Source organism: Barbus barbus, assembly GCF_936440315.1.
Source record: "Barbus barbus genome assembly, chromosome: 20".
NCBI classification, from domain to species: Eukaryota; Metazoa; Chordata; class Actinopteri; order Cypriniformes; family Cyprinidae; genus Barbus; species Barbus barbus.
This window is the reverse complement of record NC_136748.1, coordinates 15,520,902-15,536,688: the sequence shown is the minus strand read 5'-3', so window position 1 is coordinate 15,536,688 and position 15,787 is coordinate 15,520,902. Positions and strand designations below refer to the sequence as shown.

Here is a 15,787-nt window from a genome sequence, read left to right as displayed (position 1 = left end):
CTCGACTAAGCGAGAGAAACAGAGGCTCGAGTCAGGAAACAATACCTCAGCCTTGACTGGCATTGTCTGCCAGAAATGTCAAACAGGCTGCATTTGCATTCGCGCTCGTTAGTACAGCATTCACGGCTGTTCACCGCGACAGACGTGCCTTTGAGAGCGCAATTAGTCTCAGGCAGCTACTATCTTTGCTGTTTACTGCTCCAGTGGCTAATATAGTTGCACTTTTCCAGCTAATCCAAGCCTTGGATGCTCTTGCGAGTGCTCTGATGGTTTTATCACATCACAATGATAAAGAAAGTGCTTTGTCTGACTTGCTCTTTATAGACTGACTCCACCAACAGTATCGACTCGGTTTTCTACTGTGGCGTGTCAATCCGATCCCGTTCCCTCCGGATTAAATGTCCAAATGCACGCTGGCTTTTGGCAAAGATGTCACGATCAATGCATTGCCTCGAATCAATTGATACATACACGTTAAATAATAATTGTATGGTCAAGTATTGTTCCTCTATTAGTAGAGAGCGCCATCTGGCCTTTGGGCTGGCCAGCGGGGCAAACGTCAACCTGCTTTAGGCTACGGTTCGATATCCTAACCCTTCGGTGTCTGGAGCCCATCTAGAATTCAGACAGCAAGGTCTCGTCCATCAGTCACATGGGCTTTGGCCATGTGAAAAGTGACCTGTGATCCGGCAGAAATCCCTGGCAGGAAAGTGCTTACCTGCACCTTTTCACACAAGCTGCTCTATCAATCTCAGCATCACTGCTGGAGGCGTTTGGGAAAACACACATTTTCTGCACGCTATTTGTGGCTTAAAAGTGTGTTGCAACATTTACTATCAAAAAGACTCTTCGCTAGACTCAAATTTGTTATGATTTTCCAGAATGACTCTGAAATTGAGTCAGTAAATGGCTGAATTCAAACTGTGGAGAGGATATGAGAGGTCACAGACTGCTTTACTGACTTTTCTTTTTCTTTTTTATGTTTTAAAAAGAAACGCGCACCATGATGAGATCAACTGCAAGCTTTCAAATAAATAAGATAAAAACGTCACTCTGACATCGATTGCTTAAGCAATACTACTGTGTCTATTGAAGGACTGGGAAATATATCGGCTCTGAGCGGAAATACCCAGCACCTCGGGGCTTTAGAAAATGGTGGAGTGTATCATTTTTTTTAGCAGCTGTCTGAAACACTCTGCTCTCCTCCAAAAAAAGAAGTGACAAAATGGCTCACCTTTGAAATCGGACATGATGCATGTCTCTCCTGAGAGAAGAGTGCGGAGAGAAGCCGCAGAGAGAAAGTCTCGATAAATAGGGAGAATGACACCCGGGAAGGTGAGAAAACGCCAGGACTAGAGATTAGCTTATGCATCAGGCTACACTGTAAAAAATATATTTTTCAATATTATTGGAATATGTTTTGCAAGAAAATGCCTATTTCAAAATTTCAAATTGAAGTCGGTGTGTTACTTGCCGATTCTTTGTAATTGTGTGAAAATTGTTTCCAAATTCAGAATACAGGAAGTCTCATTGCGTATGCTTCGGTAAAAAAGGCTGACCGAAAACGACATTAGTATGAATAAATATACCACTTATTGAACACTTTTACCTGCTTTTGGCACGCTGATGTGCACGTCAACAAACCGAGATGAACCACTAATCGTCAAATCAATTAAAAAAAGAATTTCTCAAGAGTCATGCACTCATTCGCTCTCTCAGGGGTGCACTTTGGGCAGAACGGCCCCCGGTGGCTGCAGGCCGGCGCCAAACTAGCGAGCCGTCATCCGCAAGCGAGCAAGAGCAATCTGCTTTTTCATTTTTCAGCATGGCCAGGCCCAGCCGGAGATTGATCGTCACATATGGCCCCAGAAAACAAACTGTCAATACCTTGAGCGCTGGAGAATTTGAACAAATAGCCGCCCTCCCATTCAAGCTGCTCATTGTGTCCCATTTAACAGATTTTATTGACAGTTTCCTTCTTGTAATTAAAGGGAAAACTACTGGCCAGCAACCAAGATAAAGTTCAAAGATGGGGTCAACACAAAGGGAGCCAGAGGGCCATGGTGCGACTGTCGATGGCGGACAACATCAGAGCCTGTTATTGACATGCAGGCGCATAGTGATGGGCTCCTTACTTAAGAGGCATCTGAGCAGAGACTTATGCTAATTCGGACAGGGGCCGCAGACGTGCTTTTGAAGGATTTCAAAAGGGGCGGGGAGGGGTGGGAACACTGTTTAGTGTTTTGTTGTGTGTGCGCGTGAATAGAGGAAGAGAAAACATGAGAGAAAAAAGACAGAGATATTGAGATATCACTCCAACTGTACCTGAATAACTCCAGTACATCTGTTGTTAAGATTCCCACAGGAGGAGATGAAATCAGAAGCAGGGAGTTTAACTCTTTCCATGCTCATACATTATCAACAGCCCATTCTATTAAGAGGGGCGATGAATTGCCTGTCATCAGCACAATTAAAGTAATGTTTGTTTATTCAAGAGGCTTCAAGTGCACTTCAAGCTAAATGCATCATCTTATTTCATTTGCAGTAGGATTGCTGTAAATGATTTTCTTAATGATTTTGAACCAGAGACACATTGGACAATGTAAATTATGATGGAATGTAGATTTTAATCAGAGCAAACATCTTATTTAAGTTGACATTAAAGAAAACAAGGCCATGACAGATAGAAGTGGGCCAATGACATGTAAGAGTGTCCATGATAAAGAAAAAAAAAATATATAATTCTTAAAAAATTTATTCTTTTAGCTGGTTTCACACCATTTCCAAAAAAATTAAAAAAGTAACAAGTCATGCATTTTCTTTACAAATGAAATACATTTATTATTATTCTTAAAATAAAATTTCAAAACAAGTTTTTAAATACTTTATATTTATTTATTTATTTAATTTATACCATGAATTATTCATTAATAATATTATTATGTTTTTGGAAATTTGCACCACAACACCAGTAGTATTTTCCCCCTTCTAATAAAGTCATAATAAAATATTTTTCTTGATGTTTTCTTCATTTTGATATCAGGGGCCCATTCTTCTTAGGTCGCTTATTACATCTGAGATGATTTTAAAGATTCCAGATCTTCTAATCCTAATAATTGATCTCTGGCTAATTTGGTTCTTCAAACGAATTTGTGGATTTGATTAAAATATCTGGATTAAGTTGTCTAAGATTACTGCGCATTCTCATGTTCCCCGAAAAGGGCAGATGTATCGATACTCAAAACCACGATCTGCAATGCAGCGATTGGCTGGCGGCAAGACAGCAACGTGATGACATCATATAATAAAAACAGACACCTGACGAAAAACTTGACAAATTTCTGGACTTTTATAAGTAAACGGCCAAGCGAACAAAACTACATAAATGTTATAATAGATCTGCGCACTGTTTTTTATTTATTTGTAATTTTTTTTACATGATTCCCAATTATTTATATTCACGATTTCTAGTATTTGTACAGGCTTTGCATTTTTATTTCAATTTTATATTTAGAAATTCATTTAATTGTATCTTTGAAACAGATTTGTTACGTGACAGCATTAACTAAAGTTTCTTAAGGGCCAAGATCAAGTTATCTGCATCTGTGTATAACGTGTAAGACTCCAATACAATTATAAAGTAAATATTTTATCACAAATCTTTCAATGAGTAAAACTGGCTGTGTCTATAGTATTATCGACTATACAACATTATTATATTATTTACATTTTTTTATTTTAAATTATTGTCCCTGGATCAGTAGGGTAGTCTTATAATAAAGTAGCTGTGGCTGGGGCAATTCTGCTTAAAAAGATGCAATCTAATCTTGTTTTCATGAAATAAGCCTGCTCCCAAGCAGGTTTAAACTTACAGACCATTTGCTATGACAGCAACTCCGGGATGAGCTTCGAAGAACCAAATGATCCAAGATAAAGTGAAATCGTCAACAATCAAATCTATTTAGCGACGTACGAAGAACGGCCTGAGGACTCCTGATATATTTTGATTTTATAACCCACCCCCAAAAATGTCAAAATGGTTTTTAATTTACAAATTTAAAAAACATGCTTATCATAGAAAATCATTATATTTTTAAATTGCATTTATAATTTATTTTTAAATACTTTATTTAAACTGGACAAAAAAATTGTGTTTTGCCACTGACCCTTTTTTCCATTGTAAATTTGTTGAAAAATGTGTTTTCAATGTTTTGTTGCCTTAACAACCCATAACAGTATCACAATTTGAATACATCAAATCAAATGTGGCGTCTGCTCTGAGTGGAATCTATAGCTTCTGTTCATTTTACCTGAGTTAGCCAGGGCTATAGCTTTAAGAGTGACGAACTCCTCCTTCTCCAGCTTCATGCTCTTGTACTTCTTCACCAGCTGAAGAATAGCGTTATTCAGGTCTAGCAGGCCAGCCAGCTTGGATTGGTCCTCATCCATGATGTAGTCTTCAGCGTAGACCAACTTGTCCTCAAAAGACAGCGAGCGGTAGACTACACGCAGGATCAGGATCTCCATCCACGCGCTCTGCAGAAGACTCATCTGGTCCGCCAGCGAGAGTGTGGAAAACCCTGAGAAAAAGCCAGAGAAAGAGCTCTCTTCAACTCAACAACCAAAGCTCAGCCTCAAATCAACATTCAACCGCGGTATATGATATAAAAGCTCAGTTGGTTGTCAGAAGTTTCTGGTTGTGTTAGTGGGAAGAATTGACATTCTGGAGGTGTAATACAGAGGAAAACTCCAATGGGAGCGAGCTGAGGCACCTAGCACGAGCCTTGGCTCTCATCTTCTGCTGCGCTGCAGGCCAGGGGGCATCCTGAGGGAGGGCACTCCTTATCTCCCCCAACATGCAGCATGGATCAATTCTTCCCATCACACCAACTGAAAGACTAATTGCTTGCCTCAAACTCCTTCTTCTTCCTCCTCCCCCCACTCTGCACACACACTTTTTCCCTCATTTTCCATTTTGCTGGAAGTGAAGTAAATTGTGAAGTTCATGTTCAAGTTCATGAATGCCTTTTGAGACTTTCCTAATACTATTAGACCCCAAGTACAAGAAGATGAATAAATGCAATGATTTTTTCCCCCTGATTAATGCACACACTGTTGAGGGATCTCAAATAGAGGGTTAAAGCTTCAATAATTTGGTGTTGGACCTTTTCGTCTTATCTCACTCGCTCTGCTCTTCCAAGAACAAATGAAGCGTCTCTCTTTGCGACAGCGAGGGGGCTAATCTGGGTGGCGGAGGAACATGAGGAAAGAGATGCTCACCAACATCTGTTGTGGAGAGATGCCTTCAGAGGAAGCAAGCAATTTCACTAATTTTTTTCTTTTCTTTTTTGAAATCTCTTTCTGTGAGTTAATCACTAATGGCAAGGAGCTCATTAGGTATAGGTTTCGGGCTATTGTTTATACCAACCGCTAATTTATTATCCCAAACTGTTAACATCTCTGATCTCATTTGAGGCAGACTAAGAGCTGGTGAGCAGTTGGTGCCTCCCCTGGCCTGCTGGTGCTAGTGTGCTCAATGCCAGTTGGCAGGGCCATCTTCTACTACTTAATAAAATCATCAAAAGGGATTAAGCCAAAAATTTCTTAAGGGGGTACAATGTAAGACTGCTGCATTCTTACAAAGACACTGGCCTCAATGAAAGGTGGCATGGACTAAAAATAAAATCACACTCTCATGGCCTCCTGAGAGGTATGTGTAATCCTTTAATATTGCTGAGAATTTGGAAAAAATCCACTGACACACTGTGAATATAAATGTGAATCAGATTTTCAATGACAAAACTCATTATAAATAAAAGTAACAGTGGGTATTGAGTATCTGATTAAATATTTAAAAAGCTTTTTCATGTTTAAATACACTGTAATACAAGTAAGCCATTGGTAGATTCACTTCGAAAAACTATAGACGCTGTGGCGCTTTTGCTTCGACTCATCAACAATGACTCAACCAATGATGTAAGTTTGGAGTCTGTTAGTCCAACCAACGGAGGACACCAATATTATTTTTTTTGCACTTCCGGCTGCTAACACTAGTGGCACAGAAACATTTAAAAGATTATCATCAGTAGAGTTTATCACGAAAAGAAACAAATCATACTGAATAATGAACGGCCAAAGACATGTATCAAGACAGATCGAGAGACAGAGGGACAAAGAGAACGAGAGCACGAGGGACAAACAGAGAGACAAAATAAAGGCTGGGGGCGGGTGGGGTGGTGGTTGTGGAATGGAGTGGAGTGGCAGATGGACGGAGCCCATCGCCTAGAGCTCCCCCTGTGCCACTCCCAGCCCTCCCTCTCAGCCACTGCTGTTAGTAAATAATTAGATTTACACATTCCCAAATCTCCACACATCTCTCCGCAGAATAATTAAAAGCTGGATGATTAGTTTATTGAGTGGAAGGAAGAACTTTTTTTCCCTCTTTATTGAGGTCCATCAATGATTTTATCTGGGGCTCGCGCTTTTACGGTTGTCATGCCAGTGCAGGCATCCAATTTTTCTTATCTCCCTGATTAATACAAATGCTGTTTCAGGACGCATTAATTAACAGATACAAATCTACGTTCTCATGGCCGGATCGATAGAGAGAAGAAAAGAGCCATCAATGTGAATTTACTGCTGATGATGGAAAAGGTTCTCTATTGACATTTACGTGAGGGCAAACTTTAAAGATGCATTTTTTCCCCTTCTTTTCATCTGTTATTCCATTTCACAAAAGAGCTTGGTGGCGACCGTGATTACAGTTCACCTTTGGATGCTTTGCTGTGTGAGAAAGGATCCAAAGAACCGAATTAAAGCGTATCTCTGTCATTTCAGCTGTGGCAAATGTCTACAACCCTTTTCCCAAAGGACTTTCTGTAACAAGTGGAAGTTTATTGACTCAGTACAGACATGACACCAAACAAGGCACAATATATATGTGTGTGTGTGTGTATACGTACGTGCACTCATACACACACACACACACACAAACACAAATATTTAACAATATAATAAAATATTAAACGTGAATTACATATAAATTACAATAATCAATAATTAAATCCTTAAATGATATATGTAATTAGTGCTGGGCAATGATTAATCACGTTTAATCACATCCGAAATAAAAGTTTTTGTTTATATAATATATGTGAGTGTACTGTGTATATTCATTATGTATATATAAAGACACACACATACATTATATATTTAGAAAATATTTACATGTATATATTTATATTCATATAATTTATATTATATATAAATATATTTAATATATAAACAACATATGTTTCTTAAATATATACATGCATGTGTATGTATTTATATATACAATCCAATATAAACAAAAAATATAAATATTTTAAATACAACTGTGAATGTGATTTCTTCAATATTTATAATAAATAATCCTTGAACACATATACACAAAAACTAATATTTCAGAGTCACTTTTCAAAAAGCTTTTTATGTAAATGCATAATCTTATTTTATTTGTTTGTTTATTTATCAATCAAAAAACATTTATTTATTTACATGGCATTTATTTATTTACAAGCCATGTAACTCTGGATAAGAGACTCTTTTATTTGACAGACACAAAGTAGACTGCCCCATCCTGATGACACATGAGCATTATCTGATCCAGCGTTCAATCTCCAGTAACGTCCTCTCAATTTAACTTAGCCTGGAGATTCAGAGCTCAGACTCCCTCTCTCTCCAGCAGCACTGAAGGGGCTTTGCCACTTGCACAATCTCTCTTCTTCTCTCTATCTCTCTCTTTTCTCTCAGTAAACTGATGTACTTTGTGCTAGATGGGGAGGAAAGGCTAAGTATGTGGATCTGTGAAGGTTACACCAGTAGAAGGTATCTGATGGCTGAGGCCTTGTGAAACCTGCAGTGGCTTTTCAGAAGAAATAAGCATTGGAGCAGCGCATAGCACAGGCTGACAGAAAGAGGCTGCGGTGCAGCCATGCGAAGTTAACCCCTGCCGGGCAGGACTGCTCACCACCAGGCCTCACAGCAACCACCGGCCGTCCGTCTGCCAAATCTTTTCTGACTGCACGTTTACACACTGAGAGAGCCCGCTGAGACAAACACACACACACATATGCAATCGTTCCTCCTCCTCGTCTTCCTCAAGGCAGACTTCACCTCAGCATTGCTGCTTAGCCGTCATATAAACAAACGTGCGCTCAACTCCTCCGTCTCACTCTCAGCAACACCCCTGCTTATTTGCTCATGGTTGCAGGGTAAACGAACACGTTTGAGCAATGAGAACCAGTGCTATTCTGTGTGCCGACCGCACTGGATGATTATTTGATGCATCCTGGCTCCCTCCTGAGCTCCTGTGTGAATATACACTCTATTTGCTTTCACACTTTGTCAAGACGATGATGACACGGTGACTAATCTACTTGCAAAAATAGTGCTGTGGAGAGCGAAGGTGAGACTTAGTAATATTAGAAGTCCAAGTTGTCATATCGCCTTAATGGAACAACATTTGATAATAAAACAACAACAAACTATAACAGATTTCTATGTTTTAACATCTCACAGTATCAAGAAAAACAGCATGATTGTGAGAGTGATATTGCTTTTATACTATTCAGTTCAATAAACAATAAATTAATATTGATTAACTTTCATTTTAAACTTACAATATTAGCATTTACATGGTGTAGCTCTGGTCTCAATGGAAATTGAATCCAACTGTGTCTCAGACCAAAACATAGTAGTGATTGGCATTTCTATCAGTGTTTCTATCATAAAGACTTATTTAATTCCTGAACGAATCAGTGCTTTTGCTTTAAATGATTGAATGAATGATTCAATGACTCATTCAAAAGAGTCACATGTCACCACCTACTGGGGTAACATCATGATATATGCACCATGAAATTACTTAATTTCTTCTTTATGACTTACTGTAATAAAATATCTAACAATATTTTGATGTAAATGTATATTTCATATTCAATTTAGTAATTATGTATAGTTTTCATCCCTAGTTGTTTCACCTCTGTACTACAGTATGTTGTACCAATAAACATAGATAAAGAAATACCACATACATCAATAAATACAAAAAGCATACATATGTAGTATATTTGATTAATTAAAACAGACCCATTGTAGCATTAATATCCAAATATGCCATAAAAAGGATGTGTCTTTGGAATACTTTCAGCCGATTGGTGATTACTGTAAGCTTACAGATAAGCCTGTGGTGAGGCTAATGATGCCAAAGGCCATGGTGAGACAGGAACAACCACCACGCCAGTCTCTATCTGTCCATTTACTGCCCCAGTGAGCCCCTTACCAGCTAAACCAGCCTTCTGCAAAACTCCTCCACATAAACAACTCCCACCCAAACAAACGGCAAATATTAGCCTACAGAAGTCTCGCACAAATCAAAAACAACATGAAAAGGCAAACAAGAGTGTTTTGTGTGTGTGTAAACAATCGGGTCTTTAGTCTCTCTTCCCCCCTCAGAGGGGAAGTGATGACAGGAGCCGCATACACACAAACCGCTCCTCTTTGCTTTTATCACCGGCCGCCTTTCATCTCCACAAAACAACACCAGTCAGAGAGAGAAAGAGAGAGAAATCACACTTTTTAGGAGGGAAAACACATTAACACCGCCATAGCTGTCCACATCCATTTAGCGGCTAAGCAAATATTCACCTGTCAGTGTGAGGCACTGTTGCCGTACAGCGTTTACCGTGATCACATGCGCACAGCTATGGTGTTAAACAGCTGCTGGCTTCTGCTCTACCATTCAATAGAGTTAAACAGAATTGAGTGAATTTCCCTCAGGCTTTTCTTTGGGGGAAAAAATGGAATGGTATTTTTTGCCAACTTAGTATTTTGTTTCCATTCTGTGAGGAATTTTAGAAACTGAAAGCTATCAGCTGAAGGCTAATGGTCAAGAAAAGTGAAGCAAAGGTTATCAACTGTGTCATTAGACTATTAAAACCCTTATAAAAATTAACCATGGCTTTATTTTAGTAAAAGTGTAGAAACCATTTTTTTTTTTTTTTGGCGTATTGATTACCATTTTTATAACCACAGTTTTACTACAAATACAGTTAGTATAATAAAATCATGGTTAATTTGTTGTTACCATGGTTTAACAATAGTAACCACTTTTTTTTTTTTGTAGTAAAACCATGGTTAATTTTCGGCACAAAAATGACACTATTTACTGTCTTAATACACTTCCTCGGTTGTATTGTGTGTAATATATTGGTACATATTACTCCTAAAATTATATTTTCAAAAATCTTTCACTAAAATATGTCAGCTAGCTTGGTTTTCCTTTTCAACCGATGGCAATCACTCTTATTTTTCAACACTTTTTATTATGCAATGCCACTTTTCACATTCCAATCAATTACCAAAACAACTCCTTCCTACATTTTTTTCTTGTTTAATGTTTTGTTTCACTTGGAAATTTTCCATATAAAGAATAAAAATCAGTTGCGAACATCTGGTGTTGACCTCTTGTTAATTAAACAGTTTTATTTGAGCTGTCATATCTTCCTGCATACAATTTGGACATATCTGAATTGTTTGCTGTTGTCTTGCAGGATTTGCTCCACGCAAAGAAGAAGAGATGCTGCATCGTCACGTTAGTACGGCTTCTTGATTCTAATGCACCTAATTAGCAATCGGCAGACTCTTAATTGCAAACATTAAGGCCGATTGGTGGTGGAGATTAATTCTAAATATACCCAGACAGCTGGTTAAGATAGCATGGATTACTGTTCGGACTGTACTTTTCCACTTAATTGCGTATGGAAATGAGGCAGCAACAAGCACATGTGCCCTGGTGGCGGCCGTGGAGAAGGGCGGCAGTTCCCCGGACTGTAATAAAGCATCCATGGCAGAGGCTCCACAGATGGAGTGACATTAACCACAGTGCCGAAAAGCCATTTCCAACAATGAAATATCAATATTTACATTTTAATTACACCTTTTTCTTATATCTCCCCAGAGTCTCTTAAGGTGGGCGAATGTGGAGGTGCCTCTTAAGGGTTTCGAGTGGAGGTTGATATTATTAATCTCAGGATTGACGTGGATTTGGAGGTTTTATTGTTATGAGAAAAGTTACGTTGAACTAATGAGAAAATTAATGTGGTGAAAAGACAAAACAAACATGTCTCCTCTTTCCTCTTTCTCATGGGGTTCAATTCGGCTCATCCCGTAGTTCTTGTTTTTCATGCTGATGTTTGCGGAAACGACAGCAGTTTTGTCCTATTCCTATTAGGAGGTATTAGTGTAGTTCGCACAGAGCTCTAGAGCTCTCCCCCTCACTCCTGTGCCAGTCGGCCACCTTTGATGTGCACCTTCCTCACAGGGGTCACCCCGCTGGCAGGGACCAACATACGCAACCGCCGCCATTCCAACAGGCACAAAAGGATGTGTTTAGGAAAGGCCACGAGATGCACGAGGCGAGGGCTTAAGCCTGATCCTCAGACGCCCCCTTTGCTACGGCATATAGTCAGGAGCGTGAGAGTGTGTGTGTGGTGCGCGCACATACGGGAGGGGTGCGGGGCAAATACTTATACGAAATCATTTGTTTTCCCATGCTGATCGATAAAACCCCTTACGAGGCTGTATTGACAAACCCTATCTCATTTGGACGTCGCGGAAAAAAATAGCACAAGAAAAAAATCTTTGATGATGCATTCTTCTCCAAAACATGGAATAACTGCAATTGCCACAGCATATTATTTATATGCTTATCATTGGAGATTAAATTTGGGGAAAAAAAAAAACGTCCAGATCTTTCCGATAGAGGCCTGACTGCATGGATTAATTTCATACTGGAGGATTAGCGTTTCTCTCAAACATGATCCGGCCAGACAAACAGAAGCAGAGGAATGCCCTGCATTTCCACAAACACTCCAGCATCAACGACGCATGCAGACAGACAGGGAGTCTCGCGCTTAAAGCGCGCCTTAATGCTTCCGAGACAAGACATTACCCCATTCCACGGCAATGAGCACCTTTTAATTTCTGAAAAAGCCACGGCTGAAAATCTTAATTAATTGTTCCATACTGCTTCAGGGTCATTATGCAATGTAATAAAGGCCGTGTAATTATGAAATTTTACAGCCATTACTGAGGCTGATAGCTCGTATTTCATCATCAGGCGGGCCGATGGCTTTCCGGGCGCATGGCTCCAAGTGATGGACTGCACACAGATCTATCAGGCCCAAACAATAAGCTGGCCAGGCTGGCGTAATAGCTACCCACAGATGAAGCAACAGATAAAGATAAACTATAAATCTGCAGCACAAACCCAAATACTGTTTAGCAGCTGGCGCGAGCGAGTGTTGAAGCCACGGTTTTATTACGCAATTGGAAATAAGGCAGTGATGCGTGTGAAGGAAGTGGTCGGGCGTTGGGAATTCGTAAATGTGTGTGTGAACGGTGAGGGAGTGAGGTTGGATAGCGGTGTATGCATTTAAAGGGATAATGCATCTCGCAAAAATTATACTTTGGTGAGACATTTTGAAAATTGTTTCAGTTGTTTTTTTTTGTTTGATTTTCATTGTATGGAAAATAAATAAATGATTTTATATGGGTTTAGAACTACAAGATGGCAAGTAAATGCCAGAATTTTCATTTTTGTGTGAATTGTTCCTTTAACACATGCACACACACAATAAATTAAAATAGATGTGAGATGCGATGGATGTGAGAGAACCTATACTCTGAAGTATAGCTATTTCAGAACAGAGAGAATAATATAACAGAGTAATGCATGAAAGCATCGATCATGATAAACACAAGGGCTTATTTGAGTAGGGCCACATTTTATGTGCAAAATATGCAGGGAGGAAAGAATGAGGCGAAAAGGAATATGCTGATGCCAGTTTGCAAGACACAATGGCTCTTCGGCCTTAGAAGTACAGAAGAGGTTCTGTGGAGGGAAACTCTCTATACCTGAGGGACTGCAACAAAAGAGGCAGAGAGGGAAATTCAGAAAAGGGAAAAAAAGGAAGGGAGAACATTTTGGACACACTGAAGGTAGCAGACATTTAAATGTGAATTTACATTCAAATATGAAATATGGTGATGAGGAGGAGGACACTCAGATGTTGAGACGTCCATGTGTGAGAGTCTGCGAGAGAGAAGAGAGTACTGTATTTGAACCAGTATTGCTTTTCAATCTCTTTGAATATGGACTGGCTAAAAACTCATTCAGGATCAACACACGAGTCAATGACAAATAAGTGACCACAAAAAAGAAAAGGAAATATATATACACACAGTATATATATATATATATATATATATATATATATATATATATATATATATATATATATATATATATATATATATATATATATATATACACAGTATATATATATATATATATATATATACACAGTATATATATATATATATATATATATATATATATATATATATATATATATATATATATATAAATATTGTTGAATGTCATACTAAATTTTCAGATTATATTAAAAACATGCTTATCTTAAAAGCGATTTGTTTAAATTATTGTGTTTATGTTCATACATTTGGACAAACAACTAAAAAAGTAATGAACTTACTGTCATGTTATTGACCCACTAAATGCCACTTCAGGTTTTCAGTAAATCTGCATATGTGAAGCACTGCTATCTGTTCTGCTTTGTACTGTGTGAAGAAGACACTTTCTCTGTTTAAAACGTAGCCAATCACTTTATTCATAAGCAACACACTGGGCACGACCATACACCATGTCGCCTTGCCACCGCATCGATAATAATTTACATCATGATTAGGCTGGTGTACAGGACTGAGGCAATATGTTGCACATCTTCGAAAGCCTCTGTTTAACTCCCAGCCTCGTTTGGCCGTGTAGATGTGAGGTTATAATTCCTCAGAGCCGACCGACAGCTCAAATCCAATCCCATTTTCCTGCCTGCTTACTCTCTAATAGAGATGATGCCCCCCTGAACTGATACTTTGGGGAGGGGTTTCAGGGGAGGGCCGTTTTTGAGTCTGTCTGTGAACTTTGCATGAACCTCTAGACAAAATAAAAAAAAAAAATCATAATATTATGACAGGCATGTTCTACCTCCCAGCAAATTTGCTGTTGGAGATGGGAGGATTGAAATAGAGTTTGCTTTGTATAATTACGTCCATCTATCTTTATATTCCACTAGCATATCACAAATTGAAAATACTAAAAATTGACTGTTCATTCTGATGGTTAATGATTGGCGTAGACACAGCGATGATTTATTGGTTACTTACTGATGTGACACATTTGCATCTTATTAGATGGAGATTACTAGGAGGCCCTTTCAGATTGCAGGACGCGGCCCTTCACAAACCGCCTGATGGATTGATTTGATTTGCAAATGTAATCAAACTAATAAGAGGGGAAAATGAGCAATAATGCCTTGTTTTTTCAACGGGCAATCACACAGGGCCGCCCCCCGCTGGCTGTGGGGCAGACACGGGCCTGATGGGTTGGTAAGAATGCAGCGCTGGTGAGAGACCAGAAGGTTACTGTCACACCTATTCAGCTCTTTTACAGCCTTTATAAAGCAAATGTGTCCTTTATAAAGACAGACACGCGAAAAGACAGATAAACATGGGCATAATGCGGAGCTTTGCATTTGTTTTCACATGACAAAGCATGATGCAAATCTGGCTTCTGTCAGGTGCATTTCCAACAGGCTGAGACAGACGTGTTTACATGTGAGGTGTGGTGGAGGCTGGGTATTGTGTGTGACGGACAATCACTCCATATTCTGTGATGCAGAGTCCAATAGCAAAAAGGAAGAAAAAAAAAAAGAGAACATCTATATTAATTTCTAGGAGGAAATCAATGCTTAAAAACTTAATGTGAGCAATAATCACATGAAGACATCCATCATGTGTTCCTAACATAATCAATTCCAACTGAATTTGAAATATATAATATCAAAATAATAAAAAACTATCTATCTATATATCTTCTTTTTTACTTGTATTAGCAAGCACATTTTGAATGTCTTTTTTCTTAGGAGCACTTTAAGAACAAATAAAGGTCTTTCAGTATTTACTCATCCTCATGTTGCTCAAAATATTTTTACACTATTTATATACATTTACAGTGGAGGTGAAAATTATCAGTGGCTAAAAACATTATATTTCATCTGATATTTCTTGGCTCATATATTTCCACCTCAATGTATGAGTACATGAACATAATCTCTAGAACTGTCACTTCATGAGAATGTTTCCATTTCTTTTGAGTAAAACTATCATTGTATCATATGCAAACAGAAACCTAAAGGTCTTCACAGCAACCCATCAAAATAAAAGTTTGGTTTAACTTTCAAGAAACCGTGATAGAAATATTACTTAATGTAATGACAGTACTACTACTAATTAATAAAACATTTTTTTAAAGGAATATTTACCAGAAAAAAAATATAAATATATAAATGCATCATTCATTCATTCATTAATTATTCAGCAGAAAAATGTAAATACACAACACAGTTTTTCTGGAAAGAAAGAAAATAATAATATATATATATTTTTTTTTTATTATATTTAATTAAACCATTAAAATGGAATCCAGAAAATTAATGGAAAACAGAATTTGGTAAAAAAATTAAACTGAATTTAAAGGGAAGAAACCATATTTCATATGACCATAAAAATGTCATTTTTGTTCAACTTCAAAATTGCTGTTTACTTTGACATGCTTTTTGATGAATAAAATTAAATTTAACCATTAAAAGAGAGTCTAGAAAAA

General features: G+C 38.1%; 1 protein-coding gene across 6 annotated transcripts in view; it reads right to left on the bottom strand.

Annotated features, from left to right (window-relative positions):
• Nucleotides 1–15,787, bottom strand: part of LOC306886185 (estrogen-related receptor gamma) — a gene marked incomplete at its 5' end in the record, with an annotated part of 84,122 nt that overhangs the window by 3,252 nt on the left and 65,083 nt on the right. For all 6 annotated transcript variants that reach the window (XM_079443109.1, XM_079443108.1, XM_079443106.1 and 3 more), the window contains one exon: nt 4,311–4,580. In XM_079443109.1, coding sequence (XP_079299235.1) covers nt 4,311–4,580 — 270 coding nt within the window. The remainder of the gene's footprint in view (nt 1–4,310; nt 4,581–15,787) is intronic.